Source organism: Toxorhynchites rutilus, unplaced genomic scaffold (genome assembly GCF_029784135.1).
Source record: "Toxorhynchites rutilus septentrionalis strain SRP unplaced genomic scaffold, ASM2978413v1 HiC_scaffold_32, whole genome shotgun sequence".
Taxonomy (NCBI): domain Eukaryota; kingdom Metazoa; phylum Arthropoda; class Insecta; order Diptera; family Culicidae; genus Toxorhynchites; species Toxorhynchites rutilus.
In genome coordinates this window covers 1-25,488 of record NW_026599894.1, presented here as the reverse complement: position 1 = coordinate 25,488, position 25,488 = coordinate 1, and the positions used below count along the sequence as shown (strand labels likewise).

Sequence of the window (25,488 nt, the reverse complement as noted above, 5' to 3'; positions counted from 1 at the left end):
GTACAACGTGAAATTGTATTTGAATCGTCATCATAAACTAACAGGAAAACCTGTTTTTATGCGTTTCCTCATTCGTGCGACCATTTTTGAGTACTTTTATTATTTGTGTGATTCGAGTTTAGATTTAATAATGAAATCGCACCAAATGGGTCGCACAAATGGGAAATCTGGCAAAAACGAACGCACAAAAAACTGGCTTTCTTGTACCACCAATTGAGAAACGAATCATGATTTTGAACAGTGGTTCCTGCGCAGTAAGCATGCTACACATCTGGAGCGGTTGCGTTCAGTACAGAAGTTTAAAGTTGTTCAATGTTTCGTTTATTTTTCACCACGTCATGTAATAACATTGTATACATTTGTAATATCAATATTTTTCGATAGACGGCGAATGACCTGAAGGGTTAAAGCCGACTGAAATAAATCAAATAATCAATCAATCAATTGAACAGTGGTTCATTTAAAAACGTTACTAATCACTCTTTTAACTGGAAAAATATCGTGGCCCTGAAAAGGGCCGTTTTGTTGAAACCTACGCAAAAGTATATCATTTAACCTCCAAATCCGTAGAGAGTACGACCTTGGCGTTTCAAAGCGTACACAACGTCCATTGCGGTAACGGTCTTTCGTTTGGCGTGTTCCGTATAGGTAACAGCATCTCTGATTACGTTTTCCAGGAATACTTTCAGCACTCCACGAGTTTCCTCGTAAATAAGACCGGAAATACGCTTCACTCCTCCACGACGAGCCAAACGACGGATGGCGGGCTTTGTGATACCCTGGATGTTATCACGAAGAACCTTACGATGACGCTTGGCTCCTCCTTTTCCCAGTCCTTTTCCTCCTTTACCACGGCCAGTCATTTTTCTGAATTATTGTATGATGCTTTCCAGTACAAACGATGAATGAAACTGATGTTGTTTTCACCTAGGGGTACCCTCTTTTATATCCGAATGTAAATGTTGTTTCCTTCTTCATCATATTGTCATTCTTCTCTTCTCTGCGTTTTCCTTTTTGTTGCGCATGCGCAAAATGGTAACACGTTTCATATATAAAAGCGAGGGAACGCGTGGAAATTTTTCATTCCAAGAACAACTTTGAAACCGTTAACTCTACTGAAATCGTAAGCAATGGCTCGTACCAAGCAGACCGCTCGTAAATCCACCGGAGGAAAGGCTCCTCGCAAACAGTTGGCCACTAAAGCTGCTCGTAAAAGTGCTCCAGCTACCGGAGGAGTCAAGAAGCCACATCGTTATCGGCCAGGAACCGTCGCTCTGCGTGAAATTCGTCGGTACCAAAAGTCGACTGAATTGTTGATCCGTAAGCTTCCATTCCAACGTTTGGTTCGTGAGATTGCTCAGGATTTTAAGACCGATCTTCGCTTCCAGAGCTCGGCTGTTATGGCTCTGCAGGAAGCAAGTGAAGCTTATCTGGTCGGATTATTCGAAGATACCAATCTGTGTGCCATCCATGCCAAACGAGTGACCATTATGCCGAAAGACATCCAATTGGCTCGTCGTATTCGTGGAGAACGCGCCTAAGTCTGACCTATCTGACCTCATTCTCAAACAAACGGCCCTTTTCAGGGCCACCAATTTATGCGAAAAGAGTTTTAAAAACACGTTTTCAAACTCTGACATTCCATACGCTGTCACAAGTATGAATATATGAAATATGAATGAACCTCTGAGCTTGCTGATAAATGTTACTATAGAAGAATATTTTTGATAATAGAACATGCTTCCACAAATATGATCAATTCTTAATCAGTTCAGAGTTATTCGTTTACAAATGCTCGTATTATTTAGTATCATTTTGGAACCAAGCATCGTATTATAATCACTTCTCGTTGCCGGCGAGCGTTAGTCGAGAATGGATTGTCTTTCTTAAGACAGGTGAAGGAGAAGTAATGGAGTAGTTTTCTTTTCACAAGGGCCCTTCTCAGGACTAGAGACGAATGAACTGCAAAAGTTTAAAGTCTCTAAAAACCCAACAAGGAAGGGATGTACTATAATGATATTGGACTTATGTGACAAACAATATTTTACTTTTTGTAATTTGGTATATTAGGATAAATCTTAAAACACTTTCCAATGTGCATTGCAGGCTGATTAATGCACGGTTGGCAATAATACGTAATAATTTATTGCCCAATCTGGTGTCTCCAAAAGACGTAAATGGACGCGTTCTCGATAAAAATATATCTTAGCAATTTTACTATATTTTGATTCGACTTCTCGTGCTATTTGAAAAGGACACTTCAAAGAAGTAGTCTCGAAATAACTCAACTCCCCGTCATCACTAATAAACTTTAATATGCCATGAGAGGGGACATCCGAGTGATATACTGGAATTACGACGTTCCATGAGAATGGACAGTCGAGATTAAAGGGCAACAAGTTTCAGTTATCAAATTCACTCGATGCATTATACATTCTGCACACAATCACATCATTCTCAAAACGTACTTCACAATAAATCGTATTACATTAAATTGTTATATCGAGCCATTTTGGACACCTTTTGTGATATTACTTTTCAGAAACTTTCGAGCAATGAAAGCGGAGTGTTCGCACGAGAAGCGACTTGTTATAATAACACCAATAAATGATTGAAAAATTGTATTTTGAACTCTTTAACCTAAATTTTGTGGCCCTGAGAAGGGCCGATTTTTTCATATTGTAGAATTCAGAATTTACTTGGAGCTGGTATACTTTGTGACGGCTTTGGTTCCTTCGGAGACAGCGTGTTTGGCCAATTCTCCTGGTAGCAATAAACGAACTGCGGTTTGAATTTCACGAGAAGTTATAGTTGATCGCTTGTTGTAATGCGCTAAACGAGATGATTCAGCGGCGATGCGTTCGAAAATATCATTCACAAAGCTGTTCATGATACTCATGGCTTTGGATGAAATACCCGTGTCAGGATGGACTTGTTTCAACACTTTGTAAATGTAGATAGCGTAGCTTTCCTTCCTGCGGACCTTCTTCTTTTTCTTGTCGGTCTTGGTAATACTTTTCTGAGCCTTTCCGGACTTCTTCGCTGCCTTTCCACTGGTTTTAGGAGCCATTGCTACGTTTTAACGCTTTCACTGTTCGAGAGGAACTAATGTTGAAAGCAAGGGAAACATCATGTTATATGCACAGTCAGGGTGGAATGTATGCCCGTCCCCTTATGTTTATGATGCCATTTCATTATATTCGTAGCACTGCCTGAGTGAAAAACTAATAATGGCAGAGTTAGTATAAAAGAGGGTTCGCTTACTGAAAATTGTCATCAGTACAGTTTCGCTTTGCTCGTGAATAACTTCATAATTATATAACAAAAAATGTCTGGACGTGGTAAAGGAGGAAAAGTTAAGGGAAAGGCAAAGTCCCGTTCAAATCGTGCTGGATTGCAGTTCCCAGTGGGTCGAATCCATCGTCTGCTAAGGAAGGGAAACTACGCCGAACGTGTTGGAGCTGGAGCTCCTGTTTACTTGGCAGCAGTGATGGAATATTTGGCAGCTGAAGTGTTGGAGTTGGCAGGAAATGCCGCTCGTGACAACAAGAAGACCAGAATTATCCCACGTCATCTGCAGCTGGCTATTCGTAATGACGAAGAATTGAATAAGCTGCTGTCGGGTGTAACTATAGCTCAAGGCGGAGTTTTGCCCAACATCCAAGCTGTCCTGCTACCCAAGAAGACCGAGAAGAAAGCTTAAATCAACAACGACATGGAACTGCACTAAAATCGAGAACCCAACCGTCCTTTTCAGGACGACAACAAATTTCTAATAAAGAGTTACATTGATTGGTTTTCTAAAAATCAATCCACAGCAATCTCCAAGGAGAGCATCTGTTTCCAAACCGATATGAGTGAATCATTTCACCGAGCTCGGAATATTACCCTGTTGAGCCCAACCGAGGCCGGAGACCGACAATGGACCTTTTCTTTCTAACCCACGTAAGTCCCTGCAGATCGATAGTGGACTTTTCTAAAAATCGATTTCTGACTTATGCTTTCTAAATATGCTTAGCTTTCTCCTGATTAATTCTAGCTAATAATCATAAGTTCAATGTTTTAAACTATTGCAAAGCATCAGCTCACAACGAGGAATGTTTCAAACACTGCTTCGAAATGAAATCGAATCTCGGTTAATCAAATCGATAAAGGCAAGCAGTATTATTATACGAGTAGAATGTAGCAGAAATGGGTAATACATGCTCGTTTTACTCAGGTAGTTGAGATGGGCCAAATTACCAGGTATACCAGCTGCTAAAAAACTACATTTCCAGAATTTTCTTTCCTTCCATGCATACATCCTTCGCCACGTTGCCATGAATAAGATCAGGATGGGAAGCAAAGGATAATGATTGAAGTACCATTCTCATCAAAAAAAAAAAAATTCACCAGCAATTCACACTTCCAATGATAACATTGTGTCGAGCTCCGGACCTAGTACTGAATCTCATACAAGACTCGTTAAACAGCTTTGCCTTTCAGTCCTTCCGTCGATAGTGCAGAAAAGCCAAACCACACGATACATCAGAGTTGCCGGATGTTATCAAAGTTTTATCGATTATTTTGTAACAAAAGTAACATAGAAATACTGAAAATTGTGATTTTGGGTAGCTTTTACCTTGTGTACACGGTTTAAAAGTAATTGAAGAGCGTCGTGTCGAAACTGGCTGTTATTCAGCTGATTTGGCGTGAAATCGCTCCATACGTTACTGCAGGTTAACGAAGTTCGACAGAATATAAAATTTTTAACTAATTGTATTTTCTCGTTTTTCTTATTTATTGAAAGCTGTCAATATACTAACATAAATAACATCGATTAATTTTAAGGTTATTGTATATTGAAATCTATCTATGTAATTGAATATTTTCTGCAATCAAACGATTTCTGCAAACTGAAATCAAAGCTTCTAATTTGGCGTTCCTATTCATGCTGTTAAATAGGCAAAGGGCCTGGCTGAGTATGGAAATTAAAAGTGCCCCCAAACCAAATCACCCACTTTATGGAAAATGTTGTATAGGATACAAAATAAGAAATTTTGAGTATTTTTTGCCTCTATGAGATTCACCATGGAATCTATAGTAAGAAACGTACTTTTCAAGAGTTTGCATCTTACTATGGTGTATCGAGAAATAATATCAAAATAATTTTTTATCAAAAATTTATGTACCAAAAAAAACATTTATGTAATATTGACTTTTTTATTTTTTATTTATAGTTTCAGTACTGCTCTAATTCGTATTCAAATGTTTTTCTACGCGTTTTCTAGATATGTGTGATTTTTTTCAGAATTTTAACTGTGTGGCGCGATACATAAAATATATATTTATAAATTTTTCGTTTTTTTAGAATTCTGAGAATCTGTACTGGTTTAAACTCTTTTTAGATGTTTGCGATTTTTTTTTCAGAAAATTTTAAGTACTGCGCAGTACAAAAATATGCAATTTTTTTTTTATTTCTATATTGTTTATTGTCTAGTATTTTTTCATTTGGAAAATGAAAATGTTGTATACGGTACAAAATTTCAAAAAATAAATTATTATTCTGAATACCTATACTCAAAACTCAAGCCTATTGAGAATGAAAAAATGGAAATGAAAGATACTCAACACGCACAGTACTGTTTTGAAATGTGTTCGTACGTGTTTTTTTATTTATGATTTGTTTCATAATGTAGCGAGGTTAAAATGAGGAAACAAAAGTACGTTCAATACTTTTTATTTATATGAAATAGATGATTGATAAAATCGTGGATATCAATTCATAATACTAAACAATTCCAAATCTGATCTATTTAAAGAATTATCTAATTTCGCATAAAAAAAAATCGATGGTAATTTTATCATAGTAAGATGTACTACGAGTATTTTTACATATTTTCTTTTTCAAGCAACAAAAAACAACGTTTTAGCCATAGCTCTTATTGTGAACCATATAGATGTTATATTCAAAAATAACATCTAATTTTCTAATTCGCAACAATACTTTCCATAGCGCTGGTGATAAGGTTTGGGACTCTTTTACGAATACGGAATACGCACATACAATTTTAGGATTTTAACCAATTAAAAAAAAATTGAAAATTACTGAAATAGAAATAAGAAAAAATATTTATATTTTTATTTTCGTACCGCGCAGTTATCAAAATATTCTGAAAAAGACATACACGAACAAATAAACATAAATACTTATATATGAATTTGACCTTTTTTTTGCACCACATATTATCACACATATCTAAAAAGGTGTAGAAACGCATTTAAATACGAATTAGAGTAGTACTGAATCTCTGAATAAAGAAAATTTCAATATTTCAAGATTTTTCGTTACACCATAGTAAGACGCACTTTCATTTTTTTCCAGTAATTTTTATCTCGAAGCTATCGAGAATAGTGTGCAAAAAAATGAAAAGTACGCTTTTTACCACAGATTTTATGGTGAACCTCATATCATTTCTTATTTGGTACCCTACACAATATTTTCCATAATGCGGGTGATTTGGTTTGGGGACAGTTTTTATTTCCATACCCAGCTAAGCTTTTGAATTTAAAAAGACGGGTGGGTAATGTCGGGGACATAACCGGAGTGACGTAGGACTATACAAAGGGGACATCTTTTGTTAAATATATATTTTAAATATATTGTTTTATTTTCTTCTCCTACGTGAATACCTACCTATCTACCTGAAAAATGGATTAGTTTACTGTTTACTCTTTATGAATATGTTGATGGTTCTGAAAAGAACCTTTGGTGTTGTGTTTTTGTTATCACTCGATATTCCCATCTTGTTCGGTTAAACCTTCCTGTTTAGCTATTGCGTTTGCCACTCGCCACAGCTTTCACAGTTGGAAAATTTCTTCCCATCCAGCTTGTGACATGTTGTTCAGTAAATTACATTTAATGCGACGTGCCGGAGAAACACTTTGCCACTCACTGAAACTAATTATTGCCTTGATGAGCGCCGAACCGAAGCTGCTTTGTTCTTGACGCGGGTTTTCTGATTGTCGTGAGCAGCTTTGCAAGCCAACTCGAGCACTCCGACGGCCGAAACTCTATAATCCCTGTTAGGTATACTGGTGCTCCGGCACCAATCCGTTCGGCCTAGTTACCCTTGCGGAGCAATCAGTGAATGCGACCAACAGGGAACAGGAGACCTGCACGGTTCGAGTGAGACTTTGCATTTCCCTTAACTTGTCCTCCTTTGTTACGTCCACGATGCCGATGCCGTACAACCACATGGGTTTACGGTTTGAAAGAAAATAAGATATTTTTTTGGGGTCCGCGTGTTTTATACTCTGTGCTCCCTTGGCCGAGTGGTTAGCGTCATAACTAACATGCCGGGTGTTCGGGTTCGATTCCCGTTCTGGTCGGGGGAATTTTTCGTCAAAGAAATTTCCTCCGACTTGCACTGTGATCACGCGTATTCTAGAGCTTGCCACTCAGAATGCATTCAAGGCGTGTTATTTGGCATAGAAATCTCAACTAAGTACTAATAAAAATGACGCAAGTAATACTACGTTGAGACGGCGAAGTTCCTCTAGGAACGTTAGTGCCATTGAAGAAGAAGAAGAAGAAGTGTTTTATACTCTAGCGGTACACACTCACAGGATAGAGACAAATCGGCAGACTCAGCCAGAGGGGCGAGTCCAACGAGACGAACGAATAAGCGTTAAAAGGGAGCGATTTGTTCTCTCGTTGGATTCACATGCAGGCTAAAAAGGGTCCTTTTCAGGATCACAAAATTATCTTCAATCTAAAGAGTTTATTGTTTTGTTATCACTCGATATCCCCATCTTGTTCGGCTAAACCTTTCTGTTTAGCGATTGCATTTGCCACTCGCCACAGCTTTCACAGTTGGAAAATTTCTTCCCATCCAGCTTGTGACATATTTTACAGTAAATTACATTCAATGACACGTCGCATTACCACCACTCTGTATCGGATTGGAGGTAATTTTAACCTGTAATTGAACATTTGCGATGACAGTGGTACAGTGTCGACTTTCAATGTGGGGTCATTTTGGACCCCAAACTCTATGTTTACAAAAATGTCCAACTAAATATGTCGCATTACATGTCCGTCCAATTAGCTAAATGTCGAGATAAGTGTAAATTACTGTACTTTCAATCTGGAAACAATTTAAGAATTGGTGAAAATTGAATAATCAGGAAAGTCCCCAACTATCAATAAGCTCAGAACAACTGCCAAATTCACATACTCATCATATCCTGGCAAACAAATTATGAAAAAATCAATTTGTGTTTTATTATTATTTTGGATAATGTTTTAGAAAGCATTGAACTGTATTTCCTAAACTCTTTTTTGGAAGGTTTTATGGCCCTGAAAAGCGCCTTGTTTTATGGAATGGTTCCAATTTAGAAAACTTAGTACTCGTGGTTTTGAAAAAAAACCATTTCGAACGCCCTCGAAGCCGCCTTGTTCTGGATTTGCCACCAAAGCAGTTTGTATAAAGAACAAACTTTGTCCTTCTGCTACCTGCTGCCGTTTTGCGATTGCGTTTGCCATTCGCCACTCGCTGCAACTGCCTGTTGTCTTGATGTCCACCGAACTGAATGTGTTCTGTTCTGAATGCGGTTTTTCTTATCGTCGCGAGCAGCTTTACCAGCCAACTCGATCACTTCGGCGGCCGAAACTATATAACGCCGGCTAGGTGGACTGGTGCACTGGTACTAACGCGCTCGGCCTAGCTACCCTTGCGGGGAACTCCAGATCAACACGGTTCGAGCGGGATTTTGCCTTTCCCTTCACTTTTCCTCCTTTACCATGTCCAGACATGGCTGCTTGGGTTGGTTTGTTGATGTGTTGTGATGCGAACCGATGTGGTGTACGGTTCGGATGAGAATGATCGTTACGGCAGCGGAGCGGGGATTTTTAAGCTGACTGGCTGGCTCGAGAATTACGCATGTGTGAGACTGCGACCAATGTTTCATTCATTTTTTTCTTTTTCCTTTCCAATCGTGCTTCATTCTATTTCGCTGCTGCTCTGGTTGCCCGTTTTGGTCGGTACGATTTGAGGAGCACAAAATGGACCAATCAAAAATGGGCACATAATGCATTTGGACAATGCTTGATATTTCACAATTATTCAATTATTTATCTCAAGAAAAATGAAATGTTATTCGTTATGATAGACGCGTAGATATATTTTCTATCAATTGATGCAAAAACCTTTGCGATCTATTGAGAAATGCTCGAGTTATAAGCGTTCCAAATCTTGCATTTTTTCCTACTTGTTCAGTGCCTAGATTTCCATTTCACCCCCTATATCTTCCGGTTAGACGTAGTCCTACGTCAAAAATGTAGTGCAGCTAAGAACGACACTCAACAAAAAATGGATTCGATTTCTATCCTGAAGCAAATATCAATACAGACTATATCTTCTACATTTTCCGTGCTCGAAGAACAACCAGTATTGCAACTGGATAAATATTACATTTCTTTCAGTCTGATAATCATGTTCAGAAATCTTGAGTTAAGCATTACGTTTGATGTTATTAACTGACCGAAAAAAAAGTGGGAAGAAGAAATGATTTTTGTTGTCGGCTAATAAAAAATAAATAATAGATAAGAATATAAAAATAGAGTAACAACATAACAAAATTCAATTGCTTTGTATGGAAGTTTGTGCTAAGTATCCGAAGCTTCAATATAATTCGGCCAGATCACGAGCAGCCATCATGCACAAAAATAGATTTTATTGAATTAAGATAATTTAATTGATAGCACACACACACACACACTTTCTCACGCTCGCACTCACCTGATGTGACTTCTCGCCCAGTGCCCAGCTTCTCATCACCCGTTGGTGGTCAGGCTCTTAGTGCCGTCGGTCTTCCTTCGTCGTCGCTTACTTTCGTGCACTTCTCTCCCGTTCAATTCCAACCAATATTTCTTTCCAACACTATTTCTATTCACAACAATTTCTTCATCTTTCCAAACTATTATCTCCGTTTAACCACTTTATTTTCTTCTTCTTTTCTTTTTAGGAAGCCGTTTTGTTACCTTCCAATTTTTCATGTTCCACACCGCGAACTTTCACCATTTAATACATCGCGTGTACAACTAAATTTGCTTTTTTACACAAACCATATCTCAGCGACTTGTGACGCACAGGATTCCCGACCTGCGCCACTTAGAGTCAGAGCAACAGACACGCTTCCCGATAACTCACGCACTTTTGTTACAAATCACCGTTGGCCAATCATTTTCATTTCTTGGTCGTTCACCGGGAACTTTGCGACCAAATATCCGTACACTTTTGCTAAATGCACCGAAGTTTGCTAGTATCGCTGATATTTTCCGGCGGATCGTCGGCAATGAAGGCTAGGCCGGATCGTGCATCGAAATCAACACTGCCAAATTAAACACCGATTTGGAGAAAATGGATGCAATCCGTCCGTCCGTGCTGGTGCGGTGGTAACTGATCAAGTCCCCCGTTTCTCCCGTTTTATTCACTGTGTTTCTCTGACTTCCTTGGTGCTGCCGCTATTGACTTGAATTGACATCCGTGTTTGGGAAACTCCCTGCGCTCGTTTCGAATCGCTGTTGAGAAAACATTTAGCGTGTTCTTAATTCATGTTTGAAACAATCTTAAATTTCTCTGTTACAGTTCACACGTCCTTACCAGAATCTTGTTTATTACTCACTTGGATATTCTAGGTACCATTCGAAGGCCGTTTCCTATTGAAATCGTTCACCAATTTGGTGCAATTTGACCGAAATACTGATGGTAAGCCTTTTCAAGTACCAACACAACACTAATTTTGCGACTTAAATGTAATGTTAAGGAACAGGAACAGTTTCCGGATCTATTGATACCAAATCCGAATATTTACTCAATAACGGATCATCTTCATCCAAACTTTGGTGCATTTTTTTAAATAATATGCGCAGCAAATATTGTATATCTAATATTTATTTGAGCAGCCACTACAAAATGGCGGATTACATATTTTCTCAGAACCCCATAAATATGGGTATCAAATCAAAGGTCTTGACTAGTAGAACACAGACATTCAAGATAAATGCAAATCCAAATTGTCCGCCACCACCAGATGGCGCCATATATAGTTTTTTCACAACCCCATCAATATGGGTATCAAATGATAGGGCTTGACTAGTAGAATACAGTTATTTATGGAAAATGCAAATCTAAGAAGGCGGCCACTATAAAATGGCGGATTACATATTTTCTCAGAACCTCATCAATATGGATATCAAATGAAAGGGATTGACTAGTATAACATAGTTATTTATGGGAAATACAAATCCACCACAAGATGGCGATGGCGACAAGATGGATATTCATCGGAATATTTTGATGATGTACTGTATTCTATTGGTCAAATCATTTCATTTGATACCAATATTGAGAGGATTTCAAAAAAAAACATAGTCGACCATTTCGTGGCGGTGACCTTTAGGTATTTATGTTGTTCATAATGTAGTATATTCTCCAAGTCAAGCCATTCAGTCAATTTTTAGCGGCGGCCAAATTGAATTTTTTCAAGATCAAGGAATACGCAGTTTTATAATGGCAGTAAAATTAAAGGTAATTTCAGATCAATCAGTGATCAGGAACGGGGTCCAATTTCAATCAATGTGGGACAATCCTACAAACACTCAAGCATACAAACAAACAGGACAAGCTGAATGAAACTATTAAAAAAGTAATTGTTTATTTGGGAACTGCGGCCATCTTGGACATTGATTTTTAATGATCTACTGTGTTCTACCAGTCGAGCACATTCAATTGATACCCATATTGATGGGGCTTTGAAAGAAAAAATATGGCGCCATCTTGTGGTGGAGACCATTTTGGATTTGCATTTTTTCATAAATAACTGTGTTCTACTAGTCAATCCCTTTCATTTGATATCCATATTGTTGGGGTTCTCAGAAAATATGTAATTCGCCATTTTGTAGCGGCCGCCATCTTGGTTTTGAATTTTTCATAAATAACTGTATTCTACTAGTCAAGGCCTTTGATTGCCATTGTTTTTTCATATGCCATATTTCATATAGCCAAATTTATGAGGTTTTGAGAAAACCCATATTGATAGGATTTTGAGAAAATATGTCCATAATCCGCCATTTTGTACCGGCCGCCATCTTGGATTTTCAAGATCACGGAATACGCAGTTTTATAATGACATCCGAGATAAAGATGTGTTCCAAATTTCAGATCAAACGGTTAACAGAAAGAGGGTTAAATTTCTATCAATGTGATACAGCGCTATAGACAACGTTATAGCGCTATAGACAACGTTACAGAGTTACAAAGTCACAAAAATACAAACATGTCCAAGCTAGATAAAACCGTTCAATAAATAAGTGCAAATCATAATAATATAATAAAATTCTTTGTTTTGTGATTATCCGGAGTGAAAAAAAAATCAATACTCCGGATAATCGAGTCCGACCTGTATTTGACGTTTAGAGCAATTGCAAATGAAATCGACAAATGACATAACATGAGTATTTTTGATTGGAAATATTTTTTTAAATATCTCGAGAATGGCTGCATTTAGAATGAGATTAAGAATGACCTTTTTTGTTTCAAATCACATCAGATGTTTATCAGAAGTTTGTCAAAAATAGTTTTACCATCTTGGATTATTTTTTTTTCTCCATGACTTCTATTTTATATGAAAAAATAAAAATAAAAATAAAAAATACGTATTTTAGATGTTGCAAACTAAAGTTTTTTTTGTAAATAGAAAAAAAATACTATTTTTTTCTCAGTGTATATTTTTTCACGTTTGAACATCAATACTCTATAACTCTTTCTGAGACACCATTTCGGTCCGACTTATAGTTTTTGAGATTTAAATTATCAAAGATTCCTCTTACTAGAATCGATACGCCATTTACAAAACTTACACTTGAGTAAAAAAAATTCCCAATTGGTGTGGAGAACAAATATTTGCTTCATCCCAAACGGAATACAAACCTTCATTCGAATCAAAAATATATGTTTTAAAATCTGCATTTTTAGGTCAATTTCATTTGGAATTGCACTATATGAATCCATTCTATCCGGTGACAAAATGAACTAAAATAAAATAAGTATAGACCGGTAATGATGTTATGCATCATCTATATATATATATATATATATATATATATATATAAAAATGGATTTCTGTCTGTCTGTCTGATTCTTATGGACTCGGAAACTACTGAACCGATCGACATGAAAATTGGTATGTTGGGGTTTTGTGGGGCCGGGGAAGGTTTTCATGATAGTTTGAGACTCCTCCCCCCTCTCTAAGGGGGGCTGTCATACAAATGAAACACAAATTTCTGCATAACTCGAAAACTAATCAAGAAAATACCAAATTAGGCATGTGAAGGTTTCAAGGGACATAACAGGTTTCTATGGTGAATAGACACTCCTCCTGTTTCACTGAGAGGGGAGGGGGCTGCCATACAAATGAAGCATACATTTCCGCATAATTCAAGAACTAATCAAGCAAACGGAACTAAATTTGGCATGTGGAGGTATTATGGGGAAGAAACATTTCTAAGGTGGTTCGACACTCCTCTTAGGGTGGGCTGTCATATAAACGAAAAACAAATTTCTAAGAAACAGTAAAATCAGAGAGATGTTTTCCCCTTTTTATGTTATGATTTTCCAAATCCAACCGGTGGTCAAAAAATCATTTTACCCGTTTTTCCAAAAATCATAACTTTTGAATGTTTGAATGTTATGTCCAATTAAAGCCAAATAGTTTATAGTGCCACATTTGCGATTAAACTGGATTTTAGTCGCATAGATCTAGTATATTCGCACAGAAATATTGCAAAAAGACTGAAAACATGTAAACTTTGAAAAGTTATAACTCAAAAACGAAAAAAAAAACCTTTTTGATTTTTAGAATATGTTATGTAAAACATCCTTAGTTTTCAAGAAAAAATAAAAAAAATAGCGCACTTGATCCCGAGACCATGTAAACTATAAAAAGCAAATACAATCAATAATCACGAAAACAAAATCCAATTTTATCGCAGGTGTAATATTTTTTCAAAGGAGACTAGCTTCTTGACTTCAATTTCATGTATCGACCATATCGAGAAAAAATGGGAAAACCGATTTTTCAAATCGAACCATCGGTTAGATTTGAAAACTCATAAGTTGAAAACAAAACAAAAATACATCTCTGATTTTAAGATATGTTATGTAAAACATTCTCAGCTTTCAAGAAAAAATATAAAAATATATAGCGCAGGAAAAAAAGGAACAGGAAAAAAAACAAATACAATCGATAATTACGAAGAACAATTCAAATATTTTGGAAGCGGGTTTTTTAATGAACAGGTGATTGATTTTAAATTTTTGACTTTGATTGACTTTAAATTGAATCGAAATGGTCACCCTAACGAAAGAATAAAAAAATACGAGTCTAATATCTTGCGATAAGAAACAAAACTACCACTTCCATGAGATTCTGAGAACCACTGAATCGGTTTGGCATCGAATTGACTGTATTAAAATATGACACCATTGTTTGTCTCAATTTTCATTCAAAATTTTCTTTATCACTTGGAGAAAACTGGATGCTTTATTACAGTAATTTTCAACCGGTGGGGAATTTAGTCATTAAAAGGGGGGAATTCTGCAAGGGACTATTGTACATTTACTTCGCTTTGAATTTGACAATGATTAACAAAAATTGCTACAAAAACTTTATTGGATACGCTAAAATTTGCGATCCTCGGCAAACATTTCTAAATCTGGAATGTAATGTTCGATTGAACAACTTCACAATGTTTCAAAGACTTTCGTCAAAGAACGATGATGATGATGATGGAACAGACGACGAAACAGTACAGAAGACCATTAAAAAGAAAATTGTACAGCATTTGTCAAGATTTTTTACAACAAGTTAAACTTGAAACATATTTTCCTTATGTCAAAGAACAAGATTTGGACATGGTTTGAATCCCCTTTCGACTGGCAGTGACGAAAGTTTCGGATCAATTTTAGAACAAAATCATCGATCTGCAAATGATCGAAAAATGATATCCTGATATGCGAATTAAGCGTTACGAGTATTGTTGTCTAGTGTGTAGTATTTATGTGAATCTGGATTTCCTACAATGCTGCTGATGGAAAGAAAACACCGTAACAGAGTGGATATCGAAGATGACATGAGTTGTGCTTTTTGACAACGTGCTCAAGAATTATGATTTTGGCGGAAATCATTCAGACGCAGGTGTCATACTGACTTTATATACCTTTTTTGTAGTCAGATACAAGTACAGAATCATATTTGTTGCGAATATAACTTGAAAGCCGTTTGTATTCATTCATTATTTTACTGATATGCTACAGACTTTCTTACAAAATACTGATAGGGGGAAGCACTGGGATTAATCTTCGTCAAAAGTGGAAAGGAGCAGAAAAGGTTGAAAACCACTGCTCTATTACATAGGATATTTATTATATACGGAATGGATAACTCTCATCCATGATTTTTATTTTTTAAATGTGTTTATCCTTCTCCAAAATACATGTACACAAGTTTACTCTTCAAATTTCGATTCGAATTATGCGTGATACGGATAAGCCAGATCTGAGCTTTCAGTTTTACCAGGATGATGTGTTGGATTTGTTACCGTTTATCTGCGCAGTCGGGTAATTACCTGTATTGAATTAGGATCTCACAGTTGGGTAGTTGAAATGTACGTTTTGTCGCGAGTACAAATCTTGAGCTTTGTCGTTCCATATGAGCTGCCTGTTGAACAGACTAAGCAGATGAAGAATTAAGGTAGTTAAAGTTGGAATTGTGGAATGTGAGTTGTTGTCGAAGGACTGAACAAGATAAAACTAATAAATTGATTTCAAACATGCTGCTATTGACTATTCGAATGAACCCATTGGAGAGTTGTCTTTGGAAAGCTAGCTTATATTGAAATAATATTTCACTTACGAGTGGCAAAAAAAAACGGAAATAGTCTAACGTTGGTATAGTAAAAACGATGACAGAAAGAAAAAAAATTAATAGCGGAAACATTCAACAGATGAAATGAAAAATGCAGAAGCACAGCTATGGTTTTTTTCAACTTTCAATTTTAGGTTATACTGGTTTGGAGTCAACATATGATGCCAACATGTAAACATTATAAACATCATGATGATTTTTAAAATTTTAAATGATTTTAAATAAATAAAATATTTTTTATCTGTACAGTTTGGGATTTTGTAGCAGAATATCGATAACACAAATGTTGGCAAACAGTTTGTATTACCAATCCATCCTCGGAACGTGAATCGTAACTACGAATATGATTGTACGAATAATGATGATATTTTCTCTAAAAGTATTCAAATTTCTTTCATTTCACAGAACAAATTTAAATAATGGTAACAATTTTGTATGGGTATATTGAGTCATATGAAAGCGAACGGAAATCAAAAAGTGCCTGAGCTGCTCCGATGGCAGCAAAGTTTAGATGAAAATACTTCGCTGTGTTGATGAAGAAACATACAATTTTGGTATCAAATGATCGGGGAAATGTTGCTCTTCTTTACAAACAACTTTTTATCGTCGTTTTACTTTTGTAATAACACAATTTTACACATTTTCAGTATTGTGTTAATAGTTCTGATACATACTATGCACATTACCGGAAAATTGTTGCGAAACGAGAAGTGATTTTTAACATCAGACAACTCTGAATGTTAGCTAGATTATCATAGCGTGCAATGAAAAGCGTATAACGTTATTTTGTGCGAATTAGGACAAAGAAAATTACCATGTCTTAAAATATGAATTTCAAAAACGCAAAAGATTTTCTCAACAACGAATTGAAACGAACGCACTGAGTTTCCCTAACACAGATGTCAATTTCGAGCACAAGTGGCGACACAGAGCGCACCATGGAATTCAGCATTTCGTTGAAACATAGTAGTGAAATACAGTGAAAAATGGCCGATACAGCTACTGAAGTCGTTACCGCAGCATCGGTTGCCGCATCTCCAGCCAAGACACCGAAAAAGGCTCGTGCTCCTAAAGGAGAGGGTAAGAAACCGAAAAAGCCAGCCACTCATCCACCAGTGAATGAAATGGTTTTAGCCGCCATCAAGACTTTGAAGGAACGTAATGGATCATCTCTTCAGGCCATCAAGAAGTATATCGGTGCCAATTACAAGTGCGACGTTGCTAAGCTCTCAACTTTCATCAAGAAATCTCTGAAGAGTGGTGTTGAGAAAGGTAGTCTTGTGCAAACCAAAGGAAGTGGAGCATCGGGGTCCTTTAAAATTAAATCTAAGGACAAGACACCTGCGGGCGAGAAGAAACCAAAGAAAACTGCGGCTGGGAAGAAGCCTTCAGGGGAAAAGAAAGTTGCCAAAAAGGCAGCCACTCCCAAAACTGCTGCCGTCAAAAAGCCTAAGGCAGCACCAGCAAAGAAAGCGGTTGAGAAGAAGGCTAAAGCAGCCGTCGCCAAAGTTGCCAAAAAGGCTGGAACCGTGAAAAAAGCGGCCGCTCCCAAACAGAAAGCAACCAAACCATCGAAAACAGCGGCGAAGAAGCCTAAAACTCCAAAACCGAAAAAGGCTGCACCGGCTAGGAAACCCGCTCCGAAGAAAGCCGCCGCCAAGAAGTAAAGTTCAGTCGATTGAAATGATTTAAAAACAAACAGTCCTTCTCAGGACTACAAACACATTGAATCGAAAGAGTAACAAAAGTTTTTCACCTCAAATAATAATTCAAATGATTTTTTTATAACAGTTAATATACATTTTCACACATCTGCATCATGTGTCCAACATTGTACACTATTAAGAATGTTCATATTCTAACGAAACGAGATATGATGGCCAACTGATGATATCGAAAAGCATCAATTGTGTAACAAACTTTACGTCGAGCCTGCATTAGGTTGCGACCACATGAGGTTTTGGTCTAAAATCATTCATAGCCATCGCGATCGTTTTGAGATTACATGTACCCAAGTATAGTTTACAATGATCCCTCATTCGACTCATAATTCACAGACATTCAGTCAACAAATATTGGACTTTTTTTGGGTTTGGGTCAATACAACTAAAGTACAACGTGAAATTGTATTTGAATCGTCATCATAAACTAACAGGAAAACCTGTTTTTATGCGTTTCCTCATTCGTGCGACCATTTTTGAGTACTTTTATTATTTGTGTGATTCGAGTTTAGATTTAATAATGAAATCGCACCAAATGGGTCGCACAAATGGGAAATCTGGCAAAAACGAACGCACAAAAAACTGGCTTTCTTGTACCACCAATTGAGAAACGAATCATGATTTTGAACAGTGGTTCCTGCGCAGTAAGCATGCTACACATCTGGAGCGGTTGCGTTCAGTACAGAAGTTTAAAGTTGTTCAATGTTTCGTTTATTTTTCACCACGTCATGTAATAACATTGTATACATTTGTAATATCAATATTTTTCGATAGACGGCGAATGACCTGAAGGGTTAAAGCCGACTGAAATAAATCAAATAATCAATCAATCAATTGAACAGTGGTTCATTTAAAAACGTTACAAATCACTCTTTTAACTGGAAAAATATCGTGGCCCTGAAAAGGGCCGTTTTGTTGAAACCTACGCAAAATTATATCATTTAACCTCCAAATCCGTAGAGAGTACGACCTTGGCGTTTCAAAGCGTACACAACGTCCATTGCGGTAACGGTCTTTCGTTTGGCGTGTTCCGTATAGGTAACAGCATCTCTGATTACGTTTTCCAGGAATACTTTCAGCACTCCACGAGTTTCCTCGTAAATAAGACCGGAAATACGCTTCACTCCTCCACGACGAGCCAAACGACGGATGGCGGGCTTTGTGATACCCTGGATGTTATCACGAAGAACCTTACGATGACGCTTGGCTCCTCCTTTTCCCAGTCCTTTTCCTCCTTTACCACGGCCAGTCATTTTTCTGAATTATTGTATGATGCTTTCCAGTACAAACGATGAATGAAACTGATGTTGTTTTCACCTAGGGGTACCCCCTTTTATATCCGAATGTAAATGTTGTTTCCTTCTTCATCATATTGTCATTCTTCTCTTCTCTGCGTTTTCCTTTTTGTTGCGCATGCGCAAAATGGTAACACGTTTCATATATAAAAGCGAGGGAACGCGTGGAAATTTTTCATTCCAAGAACAACTTTGAAACCGTTAACTCTACTGAAATCGTAAGCAATGGCTCGTACCAAGCAGACCGCTCGTAAATCCACCGGAGGAAAGGCTCCTCGCAAACAGTTGGCCACTAAAGCTGCTCGTAAAAGTGCTCCAGCTACCGGAGGAGTCAAGAAGCCACATCGTTATCGGCCAGGAACCGTCGCTCTGCGTGAAATTCGTCGGTACCAAAAGTCGACTGAATTGTTGATCCGTAAGCTTCCATTCCAACGTTTGGTTCGTGAGATTGCTCAGGATTTTAAGACCGATCTTCGCTTCCAGAGCTCGGCTGTTATGGCTCTGCAGGAAGCAAGTGAAGCTTATCTGGTCGGATTATTCGAAGATACCAATCTGTGTGCCATTCATGCCAAACGAGTGACCATTATGCCGAAAGACATCCAATTGGCTCGTCGTATTCGTGGAGAACGCGCCTAAGTCTGACCTATCTGACCTCATTCTCAAACAAACGGCCCATTTCAGGGCCACCAATTTATGCGAAAAGAGTTTTAAAAACACGTTTTCAAACTCTGACATTCCATACGCTGTCACAAGTATGAATATATGAAATATGAATGAACCTCTGAGCTTGCTGATAAATGTTACTATAGAAGAATACTTTTGATAATAGAACATGCTTCCACAAATATGATCAATTCTTAATCAGTTCAGAGTTATTCGTTTACAAATGCTCGTATTATTTAGTATCATTTTGGAACCAAGCATCGTATTATAATCACTTCTCGTTGCCGGCGAGCGTTAGTCGAGAATGGATTGTCTTTCTTAAGACAGGTGAAGGAGAAGTAATGGAGTAGTTTTCTTTTCACAAGGGCCCTTCTCAGGACTAGAGACGAATGAACTGCAAAAGTTTAAAGTCTCTAAAAACCAAACAAGGAAGGGATGTACTATAATGATATTGGACTTATGTGACAAACAATATTTTACTTTTTGTAATTTGGTATATTAGGATAAATCTTAAAACACTTTCCAATGTGCATTGCAGGCTGATTAATGCACGGTTGACAATAATACGTAATAATTTATTGCCCAATCTGGTGTCTCCAAAAGACGTAAATGGACACGTTCTCGATAAAAATATATCTTAGCAATTTTACTATATTTTGATTCGACTTCTCGTGCTATTTGAAAAGGACACTTCAAAGAAGTAGTCTCGAAATAACTCAACTCCCCGTCATCACTAATAAATTTTAATATGCCATGAGAGGGGACATCCGAGTGATATACTGGAATTACGACGTTCCATGAGAATGGACAGTCGAGATTAAAGGGCAACAAGTTTCAGTTATCAAATTCACTCGATGCATTATACATTCTGCACACAATGATCACATCATTCTCAAAACGTACTTCACAATAAATCGTATTACATTAAATTGTTATATCGAGCCATTTTGGACACCTTTTGTGATATTACTTTTCAGAAACTTTCGAGCAATGAAAGCGGAGTGTTCGCACGAGAAGCGACTTGTTATAATAACACCAATAAATGATTGAAAAATTGTATTTTGAACTCTTTAACCTAAATTTTGTGGCCCTGAGAAGGGCCGATTTTTTCATATTGTAGAATTCAGAATTTACTTGGAGCTGGTATACTTTGTGACGGCTTTGGTTCCTTCGGAGACAGCGTGTTTGGCCAATTCTCCTGGTAGCAATAAACGAACTGCGGTTTGAATTTCACGAGAAGTTATAGTTGATCGCTTGTTGTAATGCGCTAAACGAGATGATTCAGCGGCGATGCGTTCGAAAATATCATTCACAAAGCTGTTCATGATACTCATGGCTTTGGATGATATACCCGTGTCAGGATGGACTTGTTTCAACACTTTGTAAATGTAGATAGCGTAGCTTTCCTTCCTGCGGACCTTCTTCTTTTTCTTGTCGGTCTTGGTAATACTTTTCTGAGCCTTTCCGGACTTCTTCGCTGCCTTTCCACTGGTTTTAGGAGCCATTGCTACGTTTTAACGCTTTCACTGTTCGAGAGGAACTAATGTTGAAAGCAAGGGAAACATCATGTTATATGCACAGTCAGGGTGGAATGTATGCCCGTCCCCTTATGTTTATGATGCCATTTCATTATATTCGTAGCACTGCCTGAGTGAAAAACTAATAATGGCAGAGTTAGTATAAAAGAGGGTTCGCTTACTGAAAATTGTCATCAGTACAGTTTCGCTTTGCTCGTGAATAACTTCATAATTATATAACAAAAAATGTCTGGACGTGGTAAAGGAGGAAAAGTTAAGGGAAAGGCAAAGTCCCGTTCAAATCGTGCTGGATTGCAGTTCCCAGTGGGTCGAATCCATCGTCTGCTAAGGAAGGGAAACTACGCCGAACGTGTTGGAGCTGGAGCTCCTGTTTACTTGGCAGCAGTGATGGAATATTTGGCAGCTGAAGTGTTGGAGTTGGCAGGAAATGCCGCTCGTGACAACAAGAAGACCAGAATTATCCCACGTCATCTGCAGCTGGCTATTCGTAATGACGAAGAATTGAATAAGCTGCTGTCGGGTGTAACTATAGCTCAAGGCGGAGTTTTGCCCAACATCCAAGCTGTCCTGCTACCCAAGAAGACCGAGAAGAAAGCTTAAATCAACAACGACATGGAACTGCACTAAAATCGAGAACCCAACCGTCCTTTTCAGGACGACAACAAATTTCTAATAAAGAGTTACATTGATTGGTTTTCTAAAAATCAATCCACAGCAATCTCCAAGGAGAGCATCTGTTTCCAAACCGATATGAGTGAATCATTTCACCGAGCTCGGAATATTACCCTGTTGAGCCCAACCGAGGCCGGAGACCGACAATGGACCTTTTCTTTCTAACCCACGTAAGTCCCTGCAGATCGATAGTGGACTTTTCTAAAAATCGATTTCTGACTTATGCTTTCTAAATATGCTTAGCTTTCTCCTGATTAATTCTAGCTAATAATCATAAGTTCAATGTTTTAAACTATTGCAAAGCATCAGCTCACAACGAGGAATGTTTCAAACACTGCTTCGAAATGAAATCGAATCTCGGTTAATCAAATCGATAAAGGCAAGCAGTATTATTATACGAGTAGAATGTAGCAGAAATGGGTAATACATGCTCGTTTTACTCAGGTAGTTGAGATGGGCCAAATTACCAGGTATACCAGCTGCTAAAAAACTACATTTCCAGAATTTTCTTTCCTTCCATGCATACATCCTTCGCCACGTTGCCATGAATAAGATCAGGATGGGAAGCAAAGGATAATGATTGAAGTACCATTCTCATCAAAAAAAAAAAAATTCACCAGCAATTCACACTTCCAATGATAACATTGTGTCGAGCTCCGGACCTAGTACTGAATCTCATACAAGACTCGTTAAACAGCTTTGCCTTTCAGTCCTTCCGTCGATAGTGCAGAAAAGCCAAACCACACGATACATCAGAGTTGCCGGATGTTATCAAAGTTTTATCGATTATTTTGTAACAAAAGTAACATAGAAATACTGAAAATTGTGATTTTGGGTAGCTTTTACCTTGTGTACACGGTTTAAAAGTAATTGAAGAGCGTCGTGTCGAAACTGGCTGTTATTCAGCTGATTTGGCGTGAAATCGCTCCATACGTTACTGCAGGTTAACGAAGTTCGACAGAATATAAAATTTTTAACTAATTGTATTTTCTCGTTTTTCTTATTTATTGAAAGCTGTCAATATACTAACATAAATAACATCGATTAATTTTAAGGTTATTGTATATTGAAATCTATCTATGTAATTGAATATTTTCTGCAATCAAACGATTTCTGCAAACTGAAATCAAAGCTTCTAATTTGGCGTTCCTATTCATGCTGTTAAATAGGCAAAGGGCCTGGCTGAGTATGGAAATTAAAAGTGCCCCCAAACCAAATCACCCACTTTATGGAAAATGTTGTATAGGATACAAAATAAGAAATTTTGAGTATTTTTTGCCTCTATGAGATTCACCATGGAATCTATAGTAAGAAACGTACTTTTCAAGAGTTTGCATCTTACTATGGTGTATCGAGAAATAATATCAAAATAATTTTTTATCAAAAATTTATGTACCAAAAAAAACATTTATGTAATATTGACTTTTTTATTTTTTATTTATAGTTTCAGTACTGCTCTAATTCGTATTCAAATGTTTTTCTACGCGTTTTCTAGATATGTGTGATTTTTTTCAGAATTTTAACTGTGTGGCGCGATACATAAAATATATATTTATAAATTTTTCGTTTTTTTAGAATTCTGAGAATCTGTACTGGTTTAATCTCTTTTTAGATGTTTGCGAAAATTTTAAGTACTGCGCAGTACAAAAATATGAAATTTTTTTTTTATTTCTATATTGTTTATTGTCTAGTATTTTTTCATTTGGAAAATGAAAATGTTGTATACGGTACAAAATTTCAAAAAATAAATTATTATTCTGAATACCTATACTCAAAACTCAAGCCTATTGAGAATGAAAAAATGGAAATGAAAGATACTCAACACGCACAGTACTGTTTTGAAATGTGTTCGTACGTGTTTTTTTATTTATGATTTGTTTCATAATGTAGCGAGGTTAAAATGAGGAAACAAAAGTACGTTCAATACTTTTTATTTATATGAAATAGATGATTGATAAAATCGTGGATATCAATTCATAATACTAAACAATTCCAAATCTGATCTATTTAAAGAATTATCTAATTTCGCATAAAAAAAAATCGATGGTAATTTTATCATAGTAAGATGTACTACGAGTATTTTTACATATTTTCTTTTTCAAGCAACAAAAAACAACGTTTTAGCCATAGCTCTTATTGTGAACCATATAGATGTTATATTCAAAAATAACATCTAATTTTCTAATTCGCAACAATACTTTCCATAGCGCTGGTGATAAGGTTTGGGACTCTTTTACGAATACGGAATACGCACATACAATTTTAGGATTTTAACCAATTAAAAAAAATTGAAAATTACTGAAATAGAAATAAGAAAAAATATTTAAAAAAAATTAATTAGATATTTTCGTACCGCGCAGTTATCAAAATATTCTGAAAAAGACATACACGAACAAATAAACATAAATACTTATATATGAATTTTGACCTTTTTTTTGCACCACATATTATCACACATATCTAAAAAGGTGTAGAAACGCATTTAAATACGAATTAGAGTAGTACTGAATCTCTGAATAAAGAAAATTTCAATATTTCAAGATTTTTCGATACACCATAGTAAGACGCACTTTCATTTTTTTCCAGTAATTTTTATCTCGAAGCTATCGAGAATAGTGTGCAAAAAAATGAAAAGTACGCTTTTTACCACAGATTTTATGGTGAACCTCATATCATTTCTTATTTGGTACCCTACACAATATTTTCCATAATGCGGGTGATTTGGTTTGGGGACAGTTTTTATTTCCATACCCAGCTAAGCTTTTGAATTTAAAAAATGTAGTGCAGCTAAGAACGACACTCAACAAAAAATGGATTCGATTTTTCTATCCTGAAGCAAATATCAATACAGACTATATCTTCTACATTTTCCGTGCTCGAAGAACAACCAGTATTGCAACTGGATAAATATTACATTTCTTTCAGTCTGATAATCATGTTCAGAAATCTTGAGTTAAGCATTACGTTTGATGTTATTAACTGACCGAAAAAAAAGTGGGAAGAAGAAATGATTTTTGTTGTCGGCTAATAAAAAATAAATAATAGATAAGAATATAAAAATAGAGTAACAACATAACAAAATTCAATTGCTTTGTATGGAAGTTTGTGCTAAGTATCCGAAGCTTCAATATAATTCGGCCAGATCACGAGCAGCCATCATGCACAAAAATAGATTTTATTGAATTAAGATAATTTAATTGATAGCACACACACACACACTTTCTCACGCTCGCACTCACCTGATGTGACTTCTCGCCCAGTGCCCAGCTTCTCATCACCCGTTGGTGGTCAGGCTCTTAGTGCCGTCGGTCTTCCTTCGTCGTCGCTTACTTTCGTGCACTTCTCTCCCGTTCAATTCCAACCAATATTTCTTTCCAACACTATTTCTATTCACAACAATTTCTTCATCTTTCCAAACTATTATCTCCGTTTAACCACTTTATTTTCTTCTTCTTTTCTTTTTAGGAAGCCGTTTTGTTACCTTCCAATTTTTCATGTTCCACACCGCGAACTTTCACCATTTTATACATCGCGTGTACAACTAAATTTGCTTTTTTACACAAACCATATCTCAGCGACTTGTGTCGCACAGGATTCCCGACCTGCGCCACTTAGAGTCAGAGCAACAGA

General features: G+C 36.8%; 8 protein-coding genes across 8 annotated transcripts; 4 read left to right on the top strand and 4 right to left on the bottom strand.

Moving 5' to 3' along the window:
- Window positions 1-298: 298 nt before the first annotated feature.
- Window positions 299-906, bottom strand: LOC129781997 (histone H4). The gene has a single exon (XM_055789492.1). It carries the CDS (start codon window positions 861-863, stop codon window positions 552-554), a length of 312 nt encoding a protein of 103 aa, XP_055645467.1. The 5' UTR covers window positions 864-906; the 3' UTR covers window positions 299-551.
- Window positions 907-1,072: 166 nt separating this feature from the next.
- On the top strand, window positions 1,073-19,632 carry LOC129782000 (histone H3.v1-like). The gene is made up of 4 exons (XM_055789496.1): window positions 1,073-1,533; window positions 16,969-17,632; window positions 18,651-18,676; window positions 19,209-19,632. The coding sequence occupies exons 1-4, from the start codon at window positions 1,131-1,133 to the stop codon at window positions 19,619-19,621; spliced, it is 1,506 nt and encodes a 501-aa protein (XP_055645471.1). The 5' UTR covers window positions 1,073-1,130; the 3' UTR covers window positions 19,622-19,632.
- Window positions 2,696-3,084, bottom strand: LOC129781989 (histone H2B-like). The gene has a single exon (XM_055789485.1). The coding sequence runs from the start codon at window positions 3,068-3,070 to the stop codon at window positions 2,696-2,698; it is 375 nt and encodes a 124-aa protein (XP_055645460.1). The 5' UTR covers window positions 3,071-3,084.
- On the top strand, window positions 3,329-4,304 carry LOC129781984 (histone H2A). Its single transcript, XM_055789478.1, has one exon. It carries the CDS (start codon window positions 3,329-3,331, stop codon window positions 3,701-3,703), a length of 375 nt encoding a protein of 124 aa, XP_055645453.1. The 3' UTR covers window positions 3,704-4,304.
- LOC129781982 (histone H1B-like) lies at window positions 16,924-17,636 on the top strand. Its single transcript, XM_055789477.1, has one exon. The coding sequence runs from the start codon at window positions 16,956-16,958 to the stop codon at window positions 17,634-17,636; it is 681 nt and encodes a 226-aa protein (XP_055645452.1). The 5' UTR covers window positions 16,924-16,955.
- On the bottom strand, window positions 18,412-18,981 carry LOC129781995 (histone H4). Its single transcript, XM_055789490.1, has one exon. The coding sequence runs from the start codon at window positions 18,941-18,943 to the stop codon at window positions 18,632-18,634; it is 312 nt and encodes a 103-aa protein (XP_055645465.1). The 5' UTR covers window positions 18,944-18,981; the 3' UTR covers window positions 18,412-18,631.
- A 1,146-nt stretch (window positions 19,633-20,778) lies between the features above and the next one.
- LOC129782001 (histone H2B-like) lies at window positions 20,779-21,158 on the bottom strand. Its single transcript, XM_055789497.1, has one exon. The coding sequence runs from the start codon at window positions 21,151-21,153 to the stop codon at window positions 20,779-20,781; it is 375 nt and encodes a 124-aa protein (XP_055645472.1). The 5' UTR covers window positions 21,154-21,158.
- A 253-nt stretch (window positions 21,159-21,411) lies between these two features.
- Window positions 21,412-22,387, top strand: LOC129782004 (histone H2A). Its single transcript, XM_055789500.1, has one exon. It carries the CDS (start codon window positions 21,412-21,414, stop codon window positions 21,784-21,786), a length of 375 nt encoding a protein of 124 aa, XP_055645475.1. The 3' UTR covers window positions 21,787-22,387.
- Window positions 22,388-25,488: the final 3,101 nt, after the last annotated feature.